Raw genomic sequence first — 20,230 nt, 5'->3', positions numbered from 1 at the left:
CCCCCGTCATGCACTGTTAACTGTGGGACTTTATACAGACACGTGTGTGCCTTTCCAAATCATGTCCAATCAATTGAATTGACCACAGGTGGACTCCAATCAAGTTGTAGAAACATCTCAAAGATGATTAATGGAAACAGGATAAACCTGAGCTCAATTTCGAGTCTCATAGCAAAGGGCCTGAATACTTATGTAAATAAGGTATTTCTGTTTTGTATTTTTCATACATTTGCAAACATTTCTAAGAACCTGTTCTCGCTTTGTCCTTATGGGGTATTGTGTGTAGATTGATGAGGGAAAAAATGAATGTAATCCATTTTTGAATAAGGCTGTAACTGTGACGCGTACTGAGTATAGGAAGAGGCAGGACGCAGACGCAGGAATTAACAAGGTCAATGTTTACTTAACAATGAGCAAGAGAAATAACAAAGATAGAATAAATGAGGCGAAGCTAAACAATCACACACAACATCATCCAAAACAGTCCAGGGCTAAATAGGGGAGATGATGAGGTGCAGGTGTGCTGGAGGTGATTAGAGTGCGTTGGGTTTCCATTCCGGTGTAGCCAAGGTGGTGCGCTCAAGCAACGGGAGGAGACGTGACAGTAACGTAACAAAACGTGGAAAAATGGAGGGGTCTGAATACTTTCCAAATGCACTGTATATGACCGGATGTCTGTGTGTGAGAGATTTTGGGCTCTATTCAATCTGAAACGTTACAGATTCTGCGATAGAAATGTAAAGGTACATTCCGATTGAGCCGACATATGCAGCGTTTACCTTGAATTCAGTCTCCGCTAAAGCGGAAACATTGCCTTTCAATTTCAATCACGCTGTAAAGCTGAACTTCCACGATGCGGATTGAATAGAGCCCAATGTTTGTATCGATTCGTTTGTGTGTTTGAGAAGTATACATGAATTATATAATCTGTTCAGTACATTTACAGCATATGCAGTATGACTGTTTGCTTATTTTCTACATTTGAAGGTATTAATTTCATACAAATTGCTGCCAATTGTGTTATGTGCATTTTCACACAGCTTTCTACACCATCAATGATGCTTTGTTCGCTTTGTATTTGTGCCCATAGGATGCTTTATAATGTTTCAATTGTACACGCTGTGCTGTATTGAGATTGTACACGCTGGCTGATACCGCCGCTGCTTTATTAAACTGGCTACTACACTCGTTTTGATGTGTAATGCATAAGATAATCAGATCATAAAATAAAACAAACCACCTTGGCTAGTGATACTAATGGTGCTGTCGTTTCATTTTCTTTGAAGTGTACTCTCTGTCCAGTAGCACCTGGGAAAATGTATTTTGAAGTTTGTATTAAACTCAATTACACCCAAACCACACTGAACTCACACATGTCAATGGGCAAAGTTTAGCCAATCACCCACTGTCACCTCAACCAGCAGGGCTGAGGCACCCTGGGGACTCAAGAATGCCAGTTTGATGCCAAGCCGTTCTGAATGACTGATGTAAGAACTTACCTAATTTAATTCTGCCATGTTGCCAACCAATTAGCCTTGCCCAGTAACTTCGAACACAGATTCAGGTAATATCTACAAAATGTAGATCAGGGATGGGCAACATTGATGAGGCTGGGGGCCACAAAAAATTTGAACTCGTCATGGGGGCCACAGTCGCTCAGGGTCTGCATACCCACACATGCAGACGGCCCTAGCCTTTTGGGGGCTGTAAGCAAAATGTTGTTCGGGGCCCCCCACCCACCTTGTGAGACATTTTAGTGTCCCCCCTCGTGACAGCGGAGACGAATGTCCTGCAATTCTATACATTTTGCCATGGGACGTAGAGAAAATGTTTCAGTTTTAAAGCGAGTTTCCCTCATCAATCTACACGCAATACCCCATAATTACAAAGCAAAACCAGGTTTTTAGATTTTTTTGCTAATAAAAAATAAAAATAAAAAAAACGTATTTACATAAGTAATAAGACCCTTTGCTATGAGACTCGAAATTGAGCTCAGGTTCATCCTGTTTCCATTGATCATCCTTGAGATGTTTCTACAACTTGATTGGAGTCCACCTGTGGTAAATTCAATTGATTGGACATGATTTGGAAAAGCAAACACCTGTCTGTATAAGGTCACACAGTTGACAATACATGTCAGAGCAACAACCAAGCCAAGAGGTCGAAGGAATTGTCCGTAGAGCTCCGAGACACAGATCTGGGGAAGGGTACCAAAACATTTCTGCAGCATTGAAGGTCCCCAAGAACACAGTGGCCTCCATCATTCTTAAATGGAAAAAGTTTGGAACCACCAAGACTCTTAGAGCTGGCCGCCCAGCCAAACTGAGTAATCGGGGTAGAAAGGCCTTGGTCAGGGAGGTGACCAAGAACCCGATGGTAACTCTGAAAGAGCTCCAGAGTTCCTCTGTGGAGATGGGAGAACCTTCCAGAAGGACAACCATCTCTGCAGCACGCCACCAAACAGGCCTTTATAGTAGAGTGGCCAGACGGAAGCCACTCCTCAGTAAAAGGCACATGACAGCCCGCTTGGAGTTTGCCAAAAGGCACCTAAAGGACGCTCAGACCATGAGAAACAAGATTCGCTGATCTGATGATACCAAGCTTGAACCCTATGGTGAAGCATGGTGGTGGCAGCATCATGCTGTGGGGATGTTTTTCAGCGACAGGGACTGGGAGACTAGTCAGGATCGAGGCAAAGATTAACGGAGCAAAGTACAGAGAGATCCTTGATGAAATCCTGCTCTGAGCTCAGGACCTCAGACTGGGGCGAAGGTTCACCTTCCAACAGGACAACGACCCTAAGCACACAGCCAAGACAACGCAGGAGTGGCTTCGGGACAAGTCTGAATGTCCTTGAGTGGCCCAGCCAGAGCCCGGACTTGAACCCGATCAAACATCTCTGGAGAGACCTGAAAATAGCTGTGCAGCGACGCTCCCCATCCAACTCGACAGAGCTTGAGAGGATATGCAGAGAAGAATGGGAGAAACTCCCCAAATACATTTACATTTGAGTCATTTAGCAGACACTCTTGTCCAGAGCGACTTACAGGAGCAATTAGGGTTAAGTGCCTTGCTCAAGGGCACATCGACAGATTTTCCACCGAGTCGGCTCGGGGATTAGAACCAGCGACCTTTCGGTTACTGGCACAACGCTCTTAACCACTAAGCTACCTGCCGCTACAGGTGTGCCAAGCTTGTAGCATCATACCCAAGAAGACTCGAGACTGTAATTGCGGCCAAAGGTGTTTCAACAAAGTACAGAGTGAAGGGTCTGAATACTTATGTAAATGTCATATTTCTGTTTATTTTATTTTATACATTTGCTAACATTTCTAAAAACCTGTTTAGGGGGTATTGTGTGTAGATTGATGAGGGGAAAAAACAATTTAATCAATTTTAGAATAAGGCTGTAATGTAACAAAATGTGGAAAAAGTCAAGGGGCCTGAATACTTTCCGAATGTTGTCTTTGGAAATGGATCCACGTGTCTACGAAAGGGGGGCCACGGGCCACCAGTTGCCCATCCCTGATGAGGATTGTATGTGGTTCCTGTTTAGCTTAGCAGGCATACCAAATCAACAGATACTGGTATGGTCTGGTTCTACTGTTTGAAAACTGACTCTTCCCAAAGTAAAGTAACAATACTTAACAAAAATATAAATGCAACATGTAAAGTGTTTCATGAGCTGAAATAAAAGATCCCAGACATTTTCCATACGCACAAAAAGATTATTTCTCAAAAATGTTGTGCACAAATTTGTTTATACCCCTGTCAGTGAGCATTTCTCATTTGCCAAGATAATCCATCCACCTGACAGGTGTGGCATATCAATAATCTGATTAAACAGCATGATCATTACACAGGTGAACCTTGTGCTGGGGACAATAAAAGGCCACTCTAAAAAGTGTTTTTGTCACACAACACAATTTCACAGATGTTTCACAGAGGGACCGTGCAATTGGCATGCAGACTGCAGGAATGTCCACCAAAGCTGTTGCCAGAGAATGTAATGTTCATTTCTCTACCATAAACTGCCTTAAACGTTGTTTTATAGAATTTGGCCTCGCAACTGCAGACCACGTGTATGGCGTTGTGAGGGCGAGCGGTTTGCTGACGTCAACGTTGTGAACAGAGTGCCCCATGGTGGCGGTGGGGTTATGGTATGGGCAGGCATAAGCTACGGACAACAAACACGATTGCATTTTATCGAAGGCAATTTGAATGCACAGAAATACCATGATGAGATCCCAAAGCCCATTTATTTTCAAGTATCTGTGACCAACATATTCATATCTGTATTCCCAGTCATGTGAAATCCATAGATTAGGGCGTCATTTATTTATTTCAATTGACGGATTTCATCATATGAACTGTAGCTCAGTAAAATCTTTGTAATTGTTGCGTTTATATTTTTGTTCAGTATACATTCCCAAGATGAGTGAAGAGTATAAAAGACTGAAGTAATATCCCTTCCTGCTGTGTGTAACTTTCTCATTCAAAAACATGTTGGATAACCCATTTTCCATGATTGTGCAATACATAATGTTAGTATAATAATTCAACAGTATATTCCCTTAAGGGTCGTTTCTCTTCAGAGCCAACAACAGGACATGGGACAGACAGAGAAGAGTCAGATTCATTAGAAATATTCTATTTTAATACAGCATTTCTCTGACTATACACAGATGAGTGCTATTTACAATCGTGGAAAATGAAATTAATATTTAGTGGTAGGTCAACCCTAAAGACAGTAAGGGTACACGACTTCATAAAACAAAGGGTGGCCATAGAAATTACAAGGTAAGGCATCCTAACCAGTCTTGCCTCTGGACAAATTAATGGGTGTCATTCTGAAGTCTGGATGGGTGACTTTACAATCCTGTTTCAGCTGGTATTTACTCAGAAACTACATGGTGACAAGCAGCACTTTTTGGTACTTATTTTAAAGAAATAAATACAATTGGTAACGCGTATTGGTAATAGCATAAAAAACAACTATTTGACTGTGTTATTTCTAAGTACTCACCAGGGAGGTAGTGGACTATGAAAGTGATCATAACCCCTTACATTCACTGGAAAACATCTACACTGAACAACATTTTTAATGCAACATGTAAAGTGTTGGTCCCATGTTTCATGAGCTGAAATAAAAGATCCCAGAAATGTTCCATATGCACAAAAAGCTTATTTCTCTCAAATGTTGTGCACACATTTGTTTACATCCCTGTTAGTGAGCATTTATCCTTTGCCAAGATAATCCATCCACCTGACAGGTGTGGCATATCAAGAAGCTGATTAAACAGCATGATCTTTACACAGGTGCATCTTGTGCTGGGGACAATAAAAGGCCACTAAAATGTGCAGTTGTCACACAACACAATGCCACAGATGTTTCAAGTTTTGAGGGAGCGTGCAATTGGCATGCTGACTGCAGGAATGTCCACCAGAGCTGTTGCCAGAGAATTGAATGTTCATTTCTCTACAATAAGCCACCTCCAACATTATTTTAGAGAATTTGGCAGTACATCCAACCGGCCTAACAACCGCAGACCATGTGTATGGCATTGTGTGGTCCAGCGGTTTGCTGATGTCAATGTTGTGAACAGAGTGCCCCATGGTGGCGGTGGGGTTATGGTATGAGTAGGCATAAGCTACGGACAACAAACCCAATTGCATTTTATCGATGGCAATTTGAATGCACAGAAATACTGTGACGAGATCCTGAGGCCCATTTTCTATAAGGTATCTTTGACCAACAGATGCATATCTGTATTCCCAGTCATGTGAAATCCATAGATTTGGGCCTAATTAATTTATTTCAATTGACTTATTTCCTCATATCAACTGTAACTCAGTAAAATCTTTGAAATTGTTGCATGTTGCATTTATATTTATTGTTCAGTATATGGGGGAGGGGGTGATTAGAGACTTCCATCTAAACTTTCTTCTATTCTCCAGAACCTGCTTTACACAGAAACATTTGCTTAGTTAGTAATTATTTGCCAACTTTCCCATTGTTCCCTGTATAAAGTGAATGTAAAACTGTGATGATGGGGACTCAATAAAATTTTATAATTATAATTTCTATAAATACAGCGTCTTCCATTCCAATATTCATACCAGCATACCACTTAGAATTGAGCATTATTTGGTCATGCTAGTGTTGAAATAAAGCATTGATTTGGGACATGTGGTACCAACATGGGGCAAATTTCAGTATATCTATTCCTCTGGTCTGGGGATGCCATTATGAGGATCCGTCTCCACTCTGTCGGATGTCTGCCACACTCTCAGGCACCCTCGCCGTCATGCCGTCCAGGGACCTGGTCAGGCAGATCTGGCAACCCAGGCGGGACCTGTCAGAAAAATGAAAAAAAAGAGGATTATGACAAACATATTTAATAAAAGCTTCACAATACTATGACCTAACCAAAATGGATCCACTTGAAATCAAGAGATATGGATAATTGAAGTTGGAGAGTGAGGAGGTAATCTTATTCAAGACCTGTGTTTAGGGGGTAATGTTTTGGGTCAACATAAGTGAAGTGAGCCAGTGTCACAAGGGGTTCAGTCAACACTCCGCTAATATGATTAGTGAGATCATGACTGTCACCCTTCTCAACTTGCTCTGCCTAAACCTGCAACAGTAACACAGAACTCAAATCCCCTTCCGATTGGTTGGAAAGCAGGCTAGCGACAGTAGAAGGCATGTGCACGGTTGTTTATCCCTCTGTTCTTGTTCCTCACAATGAATATCTCCTCATCTCATAAATCAAGGCTGAACAGCATAACACTCTGGTTACACTGGTGGCAATGTGTGTGTGTGTGTGTGTGTGTGTGTGTAATTTCACTTGTGTGTCCAATCAATGGGCCACCAATTTGTGTGTGTCTCTCACGTGTCCGTGAGTCCGTATGCCAGGTCCAGCATGTCCATCTCCTCGTCAGTCACTGGGCCCAGCTTATTATACACGTCTTCCTCAAAGATCAGGTGACAGGTAGAACAGGCCAGCGTCCCCTCACATGCGCCTGACAGACAGACAGACAAACAGAGAGACAGACAGACACAGAGAGACAGACACAGACAGACAGACAGACACAGAGAGACAGACACAGAGAAAGAGCGAGATCAAAAAATACCACTGAGTGTGTGAGAGAGCAGGCGAAACCTACAATAAACAACCATTTGAATTCGACATTAAATGTAACCCAACTCACCGAACCCATCAAAATCAAGGTCCTGGTCAATAATGACATCTAGGAGAGAGTCTCCAGGAGAGCCTTTGACAGAGATCTTCTCTCCATCTCGGTTGATGAAGTGGACCGTCACCTTATTGTCAGCTCTGCACAGGAACAGACACAAGGGGGCAATTACAGACAGTAGCTGTGGTTATGCTGGGATTGGAAATATATTGGATTAACATAACACTTTCCAGATTCTCAAGGACTTTGCTTTGTATGCAGGAAATGTGTAACTCCCATAGACTTGGTAACCGCCTCTCAGGACTTCTGTTGCGAATGTACAGCTAGGCCATTTTTTAAGGCGTACTGCCTCCGAGCGGTCAAGTCTGGTTTCTGCACACAGATCCTATGGCTTGACCTTTGACAGCTATACCTAGATGTGTTGCACAATATTTCCACACAGTCGTTCCGTACTCCACAGTGAGTAACTAGTCCCACAAGCAATCCAGGAATGTTGTGGTCCAACAACTGTTTAGAGATCCTGAACAGAGCCCTGGTTTGATGGCACTTATCTGCCAGACTGATCAGTCAGTTGTACCTAGCTGTACAATGGTGACAGTTTGCAAATTAATTTATTTGCACATGATTTTCAAATGATGACATTTACATAAGGTTACAGGCAGTGTGTCATGGATAATAAACGAAGGGGTTAGTGAGTGACCTACTCAGACTTTTGTCACAGACAGACACAGAGAGACATAAAGAGAGAGACAGACACACACACACACACACACACAGAGAGACAGACACACACACACACACACAGAGACAGACACACACACACACACAGAGACAGACACACACACAGAGACAGACACACACACACACACACAGACAGACACACAAACACAGAGAGACAGACACACAAACACAGAGAGACAGACACACACACAGACAGAGAGACACACACACAGAGAGACAGACACACACACAGAGAGACAGACACACACACACAGAGAGACAGACACACACACACAGAGAGACAGACACACACACACACAGAGAGACAGACACACACACACACACACACACAGAGACAGACACACACACACAGAGAGACAGACACACACACAGAGAGACAGACACACACACAGAGAGACAGACACACACACAGAGAGACAGACACACACACAGAGAGACAGACACACACACAGAGACAGACAGTTTGCAAGTTATGATTAAACACAGTTCTAAGAAATGATAGCTACCTAACGTTAGTTGGTTGGGTCAAATAAATTGAGTACCAACACTGCCAGAATGATTACGCAACAAGCCTTTCTGCTGAAGTTAGCATAAAATAAGCCAACAACTGAAGGCTATCTAGCTAACGTTAGCTAGCGAAGGTAGCCAATATGGCTAACTATCTAACTAGCTAGCAAGCAAGTCGCCTAACTAATCGTGGATACCTTTATAGCTAGCATGCTAAGTAAGTTTGGGGACATGATAGAGGACACCATTCCTTACCTGAGAGGTTGTGTGTTGGTGCTAAAATCCCTTACACGAATGCAGGCCCTTCTCTGACCGGCCAATGATAAGTTCCCCGACGTTGTGTTTGTTGCTGAAATTAGTGTTTCTGCTCGACGTAGGGAACTTTCTCGTAACGAAACATGAAATAGTCTTCTTGCCGATGTCACCAGAGCCATTGCTTGGAGATGACGTTCAAAATATAGCTTAAACGACGGAGAAGAGTCCGATACAGTACTGACAAGCTAACTTCATGCCAAATTCAGCTAACGTTAGCTAAAATGGCTATATCTATCCTTTTGCATAACCACAAGACACGGCTGCTCGGTCGGTGTCACGTTTATTACATAACACCTTAGCTACTGCTATATGGAGGCCATACAGCATACTGCTACACGATCAAACCTAAAATCCCCAATTTATCTCTAATTTGTTTCAATAAAATAAGCTTAACTTCTGGGCTATTTCAAAGGCAAAGCGCAAGGTTTTACATTTTTATTTAAGGCTCTCAGAATAACTTCCTGGAACAAATTCTGACACTGCACTCTCACGTGATCTTACGTGACCAATCACAAGAGTTTTCTTGGGGTCACGTTCGGGGCAGTGAATAGTTTTAATGTATCCAAATGTATTATATCATGTATTCCATAATGTATCCAAATGTCAGTGCATGATGATTTTTTTAAAGTTTAAAAGTTGTCTACTGTGGTCTTGAAAAGTACTCTTATCCTCAAAATCTGTATATGAGCTGAAAGGGAAATCATTACTCAAAACTCATTATGGGAAAACTTAACTACCACAAGTCTCCTTTTCCATTGATACATAAGATCCTATATGGTGTATCATATCAGATATGTGTTATAATCATTTTAGTGGTTTACACAGGGCAAAGTTGAAATGGAATAAAGTGATTTGATCAAATGTTACTGATATAAAAAAACAGAATCAATCAATACTGTTCTTGTTAGTGTGGAGTGGGTAACAGGTGCGCTATCTCGCTTTATTAGCTGGGTGCTCTGCCATATGTGACAATGACTTCCAATAAAATCCCAAGTTCAAGAACATTGGGATACGGCGGCACTCCAAAATCTTTATAAAAAGGTGAAATGAGGTGACGTCTTTTTGTCCTTTTTATTATTTTTTGAATGGGAGTGCCACGGTTTCCCAACTTCTTGAACTGTTTGTGTTAATATCAGAGAGTATACGCCCCTTATAATCTTTATTGCTACAGATGAATACTTATTGACCAGTGAGTCTCAATCCTTCCTCAGATCACTTTCTGAGTCTCCTTAGTGTTCAGACCTCCACCTGTTCAGACCATCACCATACAGGTAAGTGAAATACAACTACACACACTCAATACACACAAACAAAGATACACAGACACACACATAAGGATACACAGACTGAGCGTCTGCTAAATGGCATTTATACAGTATATATATTATTTATAAAAGGAAGACGTATTTGACACAGTCTTTGACCCAGACACACATATACACAGTCAACGTAGGCTAGCTACTCAAGTACTTAGAACTCAATGTTAAATGGACACAAGTCAAAACATTATCTAAGTGAAGGGAGAGGCTAAGGCACTGGTAAGCTCGACAGGAACTGAGCAGAGGTGCTTGGACTAAAAGGTAAGAGAAACAATGAGATTTTTAAATTGAGAACAGTCACAGAGCACTAGGACAGCTGGATTCACCCTACAACAAACAGGTGAGATTACCTGCCTGTGTTAGGTAGATACAGTATATACATTTAGACAGGTGTGTGTACACCATCAGTGTACCTATTCTCTCTCATCCATTTTTTCTCTTCTTTGCTACTTGTCTAGTTCACAGGATGTTGACGTTTACGTTGCTGCTCCTGGCTTTGTCAAGTAAGAATCTGAAAGTTTTGAATCTTTCTTTTCTTTTGACAGACGAGATTCCTGACATTTTGAATAACTGAAATATTACAGTATAGGCTGCTTATGCAAAATTACTACATTTCATCATATCAATGTACTGTAACTTTGGACTTATTCTTGACATTGATTTAGCTCTTTTGGACTTTGTTACAGTAAATTCTTATCATGTTAGACAATTTGTCTGGCACAGTGGTTAATAATTGTACAAATAGGGCAGCGGTTCATTCTCTATGTATGTTCTTATCTGATCAAAATAAGATCATGCCTTGGATACCAAGGTCAAAGTTCAAGGACAGTGTGTTTGTGTGCTGGCATGCATGCATATAGGGTATGTGTGTGCCCGTGTGCATGTGTGTGCGTGCATGAGTATGTGCCTTTTTGCAAGTGTGTGTATGTATGAATCTGACCATGCCTCCCCCCACTTTTGCTCCAGATGATAATATTTACTGATTGCATGTTGTGTCCCCCCAGGTCTCCATGCTGCCCCACTGAGGGATGATGTAGTGGCACCCCCTAGAGGTAGGCTTCAGGATCACAAGGTCCTGGTTTTGCCCCGGAGTGTCCCAGTGAGGGATCATGTAGTGGCACCCCCTAGAGGTAGGCTTCAGGATCGCAAGGTCCTGGTTCTGCCCCGGAGTGTCCCAGTGGAGGAGCGCAGACAGGGAACAGAGCCCTCCAGACGCTTCATCATGGACCTGAACACTGGCCTCGTCAAGGAACACATCAGCGAGATGGACAGGAGAGTGGGACACAGTAAGCACAGCTTTTCTGGCAGTCCTACAGACATTCGCTATGGAAGCTAATGCTTGCTGAAAACAGTGTAACGGATATTGGTGAAAACAGTGTAACAGATATTGCTGAAAACAGTGTAACAGATATGGCTGAAAACAGTGTAACAGATATTGCTGAAAACAGTGTAACGGATTTTGCTGAAAACAGTGTAACAGATATTGCTGAAAACAGTGTAACGGATTTTGCTGAAAACAGTGTAACAGATATTGCTGAAAACAGTGTAACGGATTTTGCTGAAAACAGTGTAACAGATATTGCTGAAAACAGTGTAACTGATATTGCTGAAAACAGTGTAACAGAAATAGCTGAGAACAGTGTAACTGATATTGCTGAAAACAGTGTAACAGATATTGTGTCTGTATATTTCTCTCTCTCTAGTGTACGTTCCTCCCTCTGTGGATGAGTTCAGACAGGGAACTGAGAACTCCCAGAAAACTCTGGTGGACATCAGGAGCGGGCGCATAATCAATCCTGTTGGAGAGATGGCGAGAAGCATGAAACTGACACCTCAGGGTGAGAGAGTGTGTGTTTATGTGTGTGTGTGTGTGTGTGTGTTTATGTGTAAGAGAGAAAGAATATACTAAAACGTTATTGAGCACTTAACCCATTTATTTCCTATCCAGAGCCTATGGAGGTCCCAGTCCCAGTCCAGAGGAGAGTGGGAGGATGGGTGAGGGCTGATGTTCTGCCCCGGAGTGTTCCAGTGGAGGAGCGCAGACAGGGAACAGAGCCCTCCAGACGCTTCATCATGGACCTGAACACCGGCCTCGTCAAGGAACACATCAGCGAGATGGACAGGAGAGTGGGACACAGTAAGCACAGCTTTTCTGGCAGTCCTACAGACATTCGCTATGGAAGCTAATGCTTGCTGAAAACAGTGTAACGGATATTGGTGAAAACAGTGTAACAGATATTGCTGAAAACAGTGTAACAGATATGGCTGAAAACAGTGTTCCAGATATTGCTAAAAACAGTGTAACGGATTTTGCTGAAAACAGTGTAACAGATATTGCTGAAAACAGTGTAACGGATTTTGCTGAAAACAGTGTAAAAGATTTGCTGAAAACAGTGTAACTGATATTGCTGTAAAAAACAGTGTAACAGAAATTGCTGAGAACAGTGTAACTGATATTGCTGAAAACAGTGTAACAGATATTGTGTCTGTATATTTCTCTCTCTCTAGTGTACGTTCCTCCCTCTGTGGATGAGTTCAGACAGGGAACCGAGAACTCCCAGAAAACTCTGGTGGACATCAGGAGCGGGCGCATAATCAATCCTGTTGGAGAGATGGCGAGAAGCATGAAACTGACACCTCAGGGTGAGAGAGTGTGTGTTTATGTGTGTGTGTGTGTGTGTGTTTATGTGTAAGAGAGAAAGAATATACTAAAACGTTATTGAGCACTTAACCCATTTATTTCCTATCCAGAGCCTATGGAGGTCCCAGTCCCAGTCCAGAGGAGAGTGGGAGGATGGGTGAGGGCTGATGTTCTGCCCCGGAGTGTTCCAGTGGAGGAGCGCAGACAGGGAACAGAGCCCTCCAGACGCTTCATCATGGACCTGAACACCGGCCTCGTCAAGGAACACATCAGTGAGATGGACAGGAGAGTGGCACCAGGTACAGGGTTTTGAAATGTTACATTATCCTGAAATGTGAATCTCCTAGGAAAATGACGTTTATTTTAATTTTTTTACATTTAGGGTTTGATATATTGTCTCTCTCCCATCCTCCTCTGCTCTCCAGTGTACACTCCTTCCATTGTGGATGAGTACAGACAGGGAACCGAAAACTCCCAGAAAACTCTGGTAGACATCAGGAGCGGACGCATCATCAGGCCTGTTGGACAGATGGAGAGAAGCAATAGACTGATACCTCAGGGTGAGAGAGAGAGATCCCAAAGTACAACAGAAGTTTTTCTTTTTGATATACAGCACCAGTCAAAAGTTTGGACACACCTACTCATTCAAGGGTTTTTCTTTATTTTTTTACTATTTTCTACATTGTAGAATAATAGTGAAGACATCAAAACGGTGAAATAACACATATGGAATCATGTAGTAACCAAAAAAGTGTTAAACAAATCAAAATATATTTTATGTTTGAGGTTCTTCAAATAGCCACCCTTTGCCTTGATGACAGCTTTGCACACTCTTGGCATTCTCTCAACCAGCTTCACCTGGAATGCTTTTCCAACAGTCTTGAAGGAGTTCCCACATATGCTGAGCACTTGTTGGCTGCTTTTCCTTCACTCTGCCACCCGACTCATCCCAAACCATCTCAATTGGGTTGAGGTCGGGGGATTGTGGAGGCCAGGTCATCTGATGCAGCACTCCATCACTCTGCTTCTTGGGAAAATAGCCCTTACACAGCCTGGAGGTGTGTTGGGTCATTGTCCTGTTGAAAAACAAATGATGGTCCCACTAAGCCCAAACCAGATGGGATGGCGTATCGCTGCAGAATGCTGTGGTAGCCATGCTGGTTAAGTGTGCCTTGAATTCTAAATAAATCACAGACAGTGACACCAGCAAAGCACCCCCACACCATAACACCTCCTCCTCCATGCTTTACGGTGGGAACTACACGTGCGGAGATCATCCGTTCACCCACACCGCGTCTCACAAAGACACGGCGGTTGGAACCAAAAATCTCCAATTTGGACTACAGACCAAAGGACAAATGTCCACCGGTCAAATGTCTATTGCTCGTGTTTCTTGGCCCAAGCAGGTCTCTTCTTCTTATTCAAATCAAATCAAATTGTATTTGTCACATGCGCCGAATGCAACAGGTGTAAACCTTACAGTGAAATGCTTACTTACAAGCCTTTAACCAACAATGCAGTTTTAAGAAAGAATACCAAAAAAATCACACAAATAAATACAATATAAAATAATATGAAATAAAAGTTACAAATGATTAAAGAACAGCAGTAAAAATAACAATAGCGAGGCTATATACAGGGGGTACCGGTACCGAGTCAATGTGCAGTGGCACCGGTTAGTCGAGGTAATTTAGGTAATATGTACATGTAGGTTATTAAAGTGACTATGCATAGATAATAAACAGAGTGTAGCAGCAGCATAAAAGGGGGGGCAATGCAAATACTCTGGGTAGCCATTTGATTAGATGTTCAGAAGTCTTATAGCTTGGGGGTAGAAGCTGTTTAGAAGCCTCTTGGACCTAGACTTGGCGCTCCGGTACCGCTTGCCGTGCGGTAGCAGAGAGAACAGTCTATGACTAGGGTGGCTGGAGTCTTTGACAATTTTTAGGGCCTTCCTCTGACACCGCCTGGTATAGAGGTCCTGGATGGCAGGAAGCTTGGCCCCAGTGATGTACTGGGCCGTACACACTACCATCTGTAGTGCTTTGCGGTTGGAGGCCGAGCAGTTGCCATACCAGGCAGTGATGCAACCAGTCAGGATGCTCTCGATGGTACAGCTGTAGTACCTTTTGAGGATCTGAGGACCCATGCCAAATCTTTTCAGACTCCTAGGTTTTGTCGTGCCCTCTTCACGACTGTCTTGGTGTGCTTGGACCATGTTAGTTTGTTGGTGATGTGGACACCAAGGAAATTGAGGCTCTCAACCTGCTCCACTACAGCCCCGTCAATGAGAATGGGGGCATGCTCAGTCCTCTTCTTTGTCTTGATCACGTTGAGGGAGAGGTTGTTGTCCTGGCACCACACGGCCAGGTCTCTGACCTCCTCCCTATAGGCTGTCTTGTCGTTGTCGGTGATCAGGCCTACCACTGTTGTGTCATCTGCAAACTTAATGATGGTGTTGGAGTCGTGCCTGGCCATGCAGTCATGAGTGAACAGGGAGTACAGGAGGGGACTAAGCACGCACTCCTGAGGGGCCCACATGTTGAGGATCAGCGTGGTGGATGTGTTGTTACCTACCCTTACCACCTGGGGGCGGCCCGTCAGGAAGTCCAGGATCCAGTTGCAGAGGGAGGTGTTTAGTCCCAGGGTCCTTAGCTTAGTGATGAGCTTTGAGGGCACTATGGTGTTGAACGCTGCGCTGTAGTCAATGAATAGCATTCTCACATAGGTGTTCCTTTTGTCCAGGTGTGAAAGGGCAGTGTGGAGCGCAATAGAGATTGCATCATCTGTGGATCTGTTGGGTCGGTATGCAAATTGTAGTGGGTCTAGGTTTTCTGGGATAATGGTGTTGATGTGAACCAAGACCAGCCTTTCAAAGCACTTCATGGCTACAGACATGAGTGCTACGGGTCGGTAGTCATTCAGGCAGGTTACCTTAGTGTTCTTGGGCACAAGGACTATGGTGGTCTGCTTGAAACATGGAGAGGGAGAGGTTGAAAATGTCAGTGAAGACACTTGCCAGTTGGTCAGCGCATGCTCGGAGTACACGTCCTGGTAATCCGTCTGGCCCTGCGGCCTTGTGAATGTTGACCTTCATGAGGTAGTCATCATGAGGTAGTCACCTGGAATGCATTTCAATTAACAGGTGTGCCTTCTTAAAAGTTAATTTGTGGAATTTCTTTCCATCTTAATGCGTTTGAGCCAATCAGTTGTGTTGTGACAAGGTAGGGGTGTATACAGAAGATAGCCCTGGTAAAAGACCAAGTCCATATTATGTCAAGAACAGCTCAAATAAGCAAAGAGAAACGAAAGTCCATCATTACTTTAAGACATGAAGTTCAGTCAATCCGGAAAATATCAAGAACTTTGAAAGTTTCTTCAAGTGCAGTCGCAAAAACCATCAAGCGCTATGATGAAACTGGCTCTCATGAGGACCGCCACAGGAAAAGAAGACCCAGAGTTACCTCTGCTGCAGAGGATAAGTTCATTAGAGTTAACTGCACCTCAGATTGCAGCCCAAATAAATGCTTCACAGAGTTCAAGTAACAGACACATCTCAACATCAACTGTTCAGATGCGTGGATCAGGCCTTCATGGTTGAATTGCTGCAAAGAAAACACTACTAAAGGACACCAATAAGAAGAAGAGACTTGCTTGGGCCAAGAAACATGAGCAATGGACATTAGACCGGTGGAAATCTGTCCTTTGGTCTGATGAGTCCAAATATGAGATCTTTGGTTCCAACCGCCATGTCTTTGTGAGACGCAGAGCAGGTGAACGGATGATCTCCGCATGTGTGGTTCCCACCGTGAAGAATGGAGGAGGAGGTGTGATGGTGTAGGGGTGCTTTGCTGGTGACACTGTCTGTAATTTATTTAAAATTCAAGGCACACTTAACCAGCATGGCTACCACAACATTCAGCAGCGACACGCCATCCCATCTGGTTTGCGCTTAGTGGAACTATCATTTGTTTTTCAACAGGACAATGACCCAAAACACACCTCCAGGCTGTGTAAGGGCTATTTGACCAAGAAGGAGAGTGATGGAGTGCTGCATCAGATGACCTGGCCTCCACAATCTCCCAACCTCAACCCAATTGAGATGGTTTGGGATGGGTTCGACCACAGAGTGAAGGAAAAGCAGCCAACAAGTGCTCAGCATATGTGGGAACTCCTTCAAGACTGTTGGAAAAGCATTCCTCATGAAGCTGGTTGAGAGAATGCCAAGAGTGTGCAAAGCTGTCATCAAGGCAAAGGGTGGCTACTTTGAAGAATCTAAAATCTATTTTCATTTGTTTAACACTTTTTTGGTTACTACATGATTCCATATGTGTTATTGCATAGTTTTGATGTCTTCACTATTATTCTACAATGTAATTTTTTTTTTAAAAATAAAGACAAACCCTTGAATGAGTAGGTGTGTCCAAACTTTTGACTGGTAGTGTATATATTATATACCTATATATATATACATATATATATATATATATATATATATATATATATATATATATATATATATATATATATATATTCATATCCATTTCTAAAAGCCTGTCCGCTTGAATTGCTTATTCAGTGGCCCTATCTTTCTCCCTGTAGATGTGAGGCTGGTCGAGGCTGAGGTTGAGGTCAGGAGTGTTCCAGTGGAGGAGCGCAGACAGGGATCAGAGCCCCCCAGACGCTTCATCATGGACCTGAACACCGGCCTCGTCAAGGAACACATCAGTGAAATGGACAGGAGAGTGGCACCAGGTACAGGGCTTTGAAATGTTAAATTTTTCGGAAAGGTAATCTCTAAAAAATGAAATAACTATTGGTATTTAGGGTTATATACACTGTGTGTACAAAACATTAAGAACACCTTCCTAATATTGAGTTGGGGCATGGACTCTACAAGGTGTCGAAAGCGTCCCACAGGGATGCTGGCCCATGTTTACTCCAATGCTTCCCACAGTTGTGTCAAGTTGGCTTGATTTCCTTTGGGTGGTGGACCATTGTTGATACAGACAGGAAACTGTTGAGCATGAAAAACCCAGCAGCGTTGAAGTTCTTGACACAAACCGGTGCACCTGGCACCTACTACCATATCCTGTTCAAAGGCACTTCAATATTTTGTCTTGCCCATTCACCTTCTGAATGGCACCGATACAGAATCCATGTCTCAATTGTTTCAAGGCTTAAAAATAATTATTTAACCTGTCTCCTCCCCTTCATCTACACTGATTGAAGTGGATTTAACAAGTGACATCAATTAGGGATCATAGCTTTCACCTGGATTCATCTGGTCAGTCTATGTCATGGAAAGGAGTTCATAATGTTTTGTACACTATGTACATTCTCTTTCTCTCTCTCCAGTGTACATTCCTTTCTCTGTGGACGAGTTCAGACAGTGTGTGTACAGTATGTGTGTGTGTATGTACAGTTTGTGTGTGTTATGTTTGCGTACTGACGGAGTATGCTTGCTCTCCTTCTCCCTGTAGATGACAGGCTGGTGAGAGCTAAGGCTGAGACTCACTCAGAGACAGAGTGTGTTGGTGAGGTCATCGATGGCCACTGCTATCAGTTCAACCCCACACTAATGACCTTCAGTGAGGCAGAGGTGAAATATACACCCAGTCAGTCACATTCACTTTTCTCTCAAACAAACAGCTGTCCTAATATTTGTGTGTGTGTGCGTCCAGTCCTCCTGCAGCGTTCTCTCCCCTCACGGACACCTGGCCTCCGTAACCAACGGCGACCTGCACTCCCGCCTGGTCTCCATGGTGACCAAGGCCACCAAGAGCCCCGTCCTCACCTGGCTAGGTGGAGTCGTGAAGGTCAGTATTCCATCACCCCCTCACTCTTGTCCAATCAGAATGTCTAATAGTAAACAAGCCATTTTCCAAGAGTTTTAATAGTGTGTGTGTGTGTGTGTGTGTGTTGTGACCCCTGCAGGATGAGCAGTCAGAGTGGACCGACGGGTCCGCCTGGGGCTACAGTGACTGGATGCCCGGTCACCCAGACACACAGACAGACAAGCAGGCTTGTCTGGAGATGTTCAGAATTGGTGAGACTCATACCTTTAAACAGTATTTCATATCTATATTGACAACCTTTTAAGTATTAGCAATATAATATTTTCTAAGTGACAGTGATATCAATAACAGGTTATATTGTGAAATGCTACCTTTGAGACTGTTGATAAATAAGGCTATAAATCATAAAAAGACTGGGAAGGACCCAGATCAACTTGGTTTTAGTTATGTGAGCATGTTATATGATAAGATTGAGTTCTGTTCTTTCACGACCATAAAATTATGATACCATTTTAATCAACAGGTATATTAGACACAATCAAAGTTAGATCCTTAAAATGTGATGATATGGTATACGAGTGGTCCATTTAACAACAATGTCCTTTGTTCCCTCTCCCAGATGAGAGCTGGTGGACAGCAGTGGACTGTGAACTGAAGAGAGCTTCCATCTGCTCCTTCCCCATGGCAGCATAAGAGGCCTGCACTAACTGTAGAATTAGAACAAGTAGAATGGACATTACAATGTATTATGAAAGGGACTGGTCACTCGATGGCAAGTTGCAACATACGTAGCAAGCAACAAAACCTGTTGGAGACAAACACAACAGAAAAGTGAAATTAACTATTTTCCCCCCCTGATTGGTAGCGATATCAGGTCTCACTAGTAACCAACACATGGAGTGTTCTATTGAAGTGTTCTATTCTGCCACCATCTTGAGTGACATTAAAAAACACATGGATTTGTATAACTATATCCATTCTACACATTCTGTTTCCATGCAGTAATCATGTGAACCATAAAACATCTGCATCCTGTTTGTATTAAGTTGTATGTCCTCCCTTAAAATAAAAACGGAGTATTTTACATGGTGTGTCTCGTGTTCATTGTGAAATGAAAACAGCTGGAGATGTGCTCTGCCTAAAGCTGTTTCAATGATGCTTCAGCAACAGGTCCAAAGTCTTCCCCTACTCGAAATGTCCGAATACTGTTTGAATAGTATAATGAAATCAAAAACAAATTAACTGGAACCAACTGATCCAAGCCGTATACTCTTTATCCACGCTTATGAATGAGACACTCCTGTACGGCAGGTAGGCGTAAATAATAAAATAGGCTAGACTACTATCTACTGCCTGCCTATATCAACAAAAAGACTTCGGGAAAACAATTCGCTTGAGGAAAACTAGAAAAGTGAGATCAATGGATAAACGAAGTGCTTCACTACACCGACAGTTGATGACAGACAGAGGCAAAGACAGTACGCATCCAAACATGAACAACTTTTTCAGTCTGTAGATGTGCGGTGGGTTGCAACCAACGTCCGGTGTCGGTCTGTGCTACTACACATGCGCTGTACGGATGCTGTGGAGAACACATTGGTGGATGTGTCGGTAAATTGAGGGATTACGAAAGACATGGCGGCCAACATCGAGCAAATCTTTCGCGATTTCGTAGTAAATAAGATAAAAGAAATTGAAGATGAGAGTCA

At 43.0% G+C, this 20,230-nt stretch overlaps 3 protein-coding genes across 6 annotated transcripts in view; 2 read left to right on the top strand and 1 right to left on the bottom strand.

The window, feature by feature from the left end:
• Positions 1–4,635: 4,635 nt before the first annotated feature.
• LOC311109734 (adrenodoxin-like) lies at positions 4,636–9,244 on the bottom strand. The gene is made up of 4 exons (XM_084152706.1): positions 8,704–9,244; positions 7,216–7,340; positions 6,897–7,026; positions 4,636–6,356 (listed from the first exon to the last, which is right to left on the bottom strand). The coding sequence occupies exons 1-4, from the start codon at positions 8,880–8,882 to the stop codon at positions 6,248–6,250; spliced, it is 543 nt and encodes a 180-aa protein (XP_084008832.1). The 5' UTR covers positions 8,883–9,244; the 3' UTR covers positions 4,636–6,247.
• Positions 9,245–9,782: 538 nt separating this feature from the next.
• On the top strand, positions 9,783–19,605 carry LOC311109484 (uncharacterized protein). Of its 4 annotated transcripts, none has more exons than XM_084152399.1 (13): positions 9,783–10,034; positions 10,541–10,585; positions 11,087–11,368; positions 11,786–11,920; positions 12,031–12,219; positions 12,591–12,725; positions 12,834–13,022; positions 13,149–13,283; positions 17,326–17,478; positions 18,207–18,325; positions 18,408–18,542; positions 18,661–18,772; positions 19,141–19,605. In XM_084152399.1, the coding sequence occupies exons 2-13, from the start codon at positions 10,549–10,551 to the stop codon at positions 19,212–19,214; spliced, it is 1,695 nt and encodes a 564-aa protein (XP_084008525.1). In that variant the 5' UTR covers positions 9,783–10,034; positions 10,541–10,548; the 3' UTR covers positions 19,215–19,605. The 4 variants fall into 4 exon arrangements, with proteins under 4 accessions (XP_084008525.1, XP_084008528.1, XP_084008526.1 ...); XM_084152400.1 differs by lacking the exon at positions 9,783–10,034 and adding an exon at positions 10,164–10,343; XM_084152401.1 differs by lacking the exon at positions 9,783–10,034 and adding an exon at positions 10,354–10,422.
• A 482-nt stretch (positions 19,606–20,087) lies between these two features.
• The window catches only part of LOC311109550 (serine/threonine-protein phosphatase 2A regulatory subunit B'' subunit alpha-like), a gene marked incomplete at its 5' end in the record, with an annotated part of 4,936 nt that continues 4,793 nt past the window's right edge, over positions 20,088–20,230 (top strand). The window contains one exon of the mRNA XM_084152470.1: positions 20,088–20,132. Coding sequence (XP_084008596.1) covers positions 20,088–20,132 — 45 coding nt within the window. The remainder of the gene's footprint in view (positions 20,133–20,230) is intronic.

Source organism: Coregonus lavaretus (genome assembly GCF_964263955.1).
Source record: "Coregonus lavaretus genome assembly, chromosome: 35".
NCBI classification, from domain to species: domain Eukaryota; kingdom Metazoa; phylum Chordata; class Actinopteri; order Salmoniformes; family Salmonidae; genus Coregonus; species Coregonus lavaretus.
Note: the sequence above shows the minus strand (reverse complement) of the source record. Positions and strands in the feature narration are given on the sequence as shown.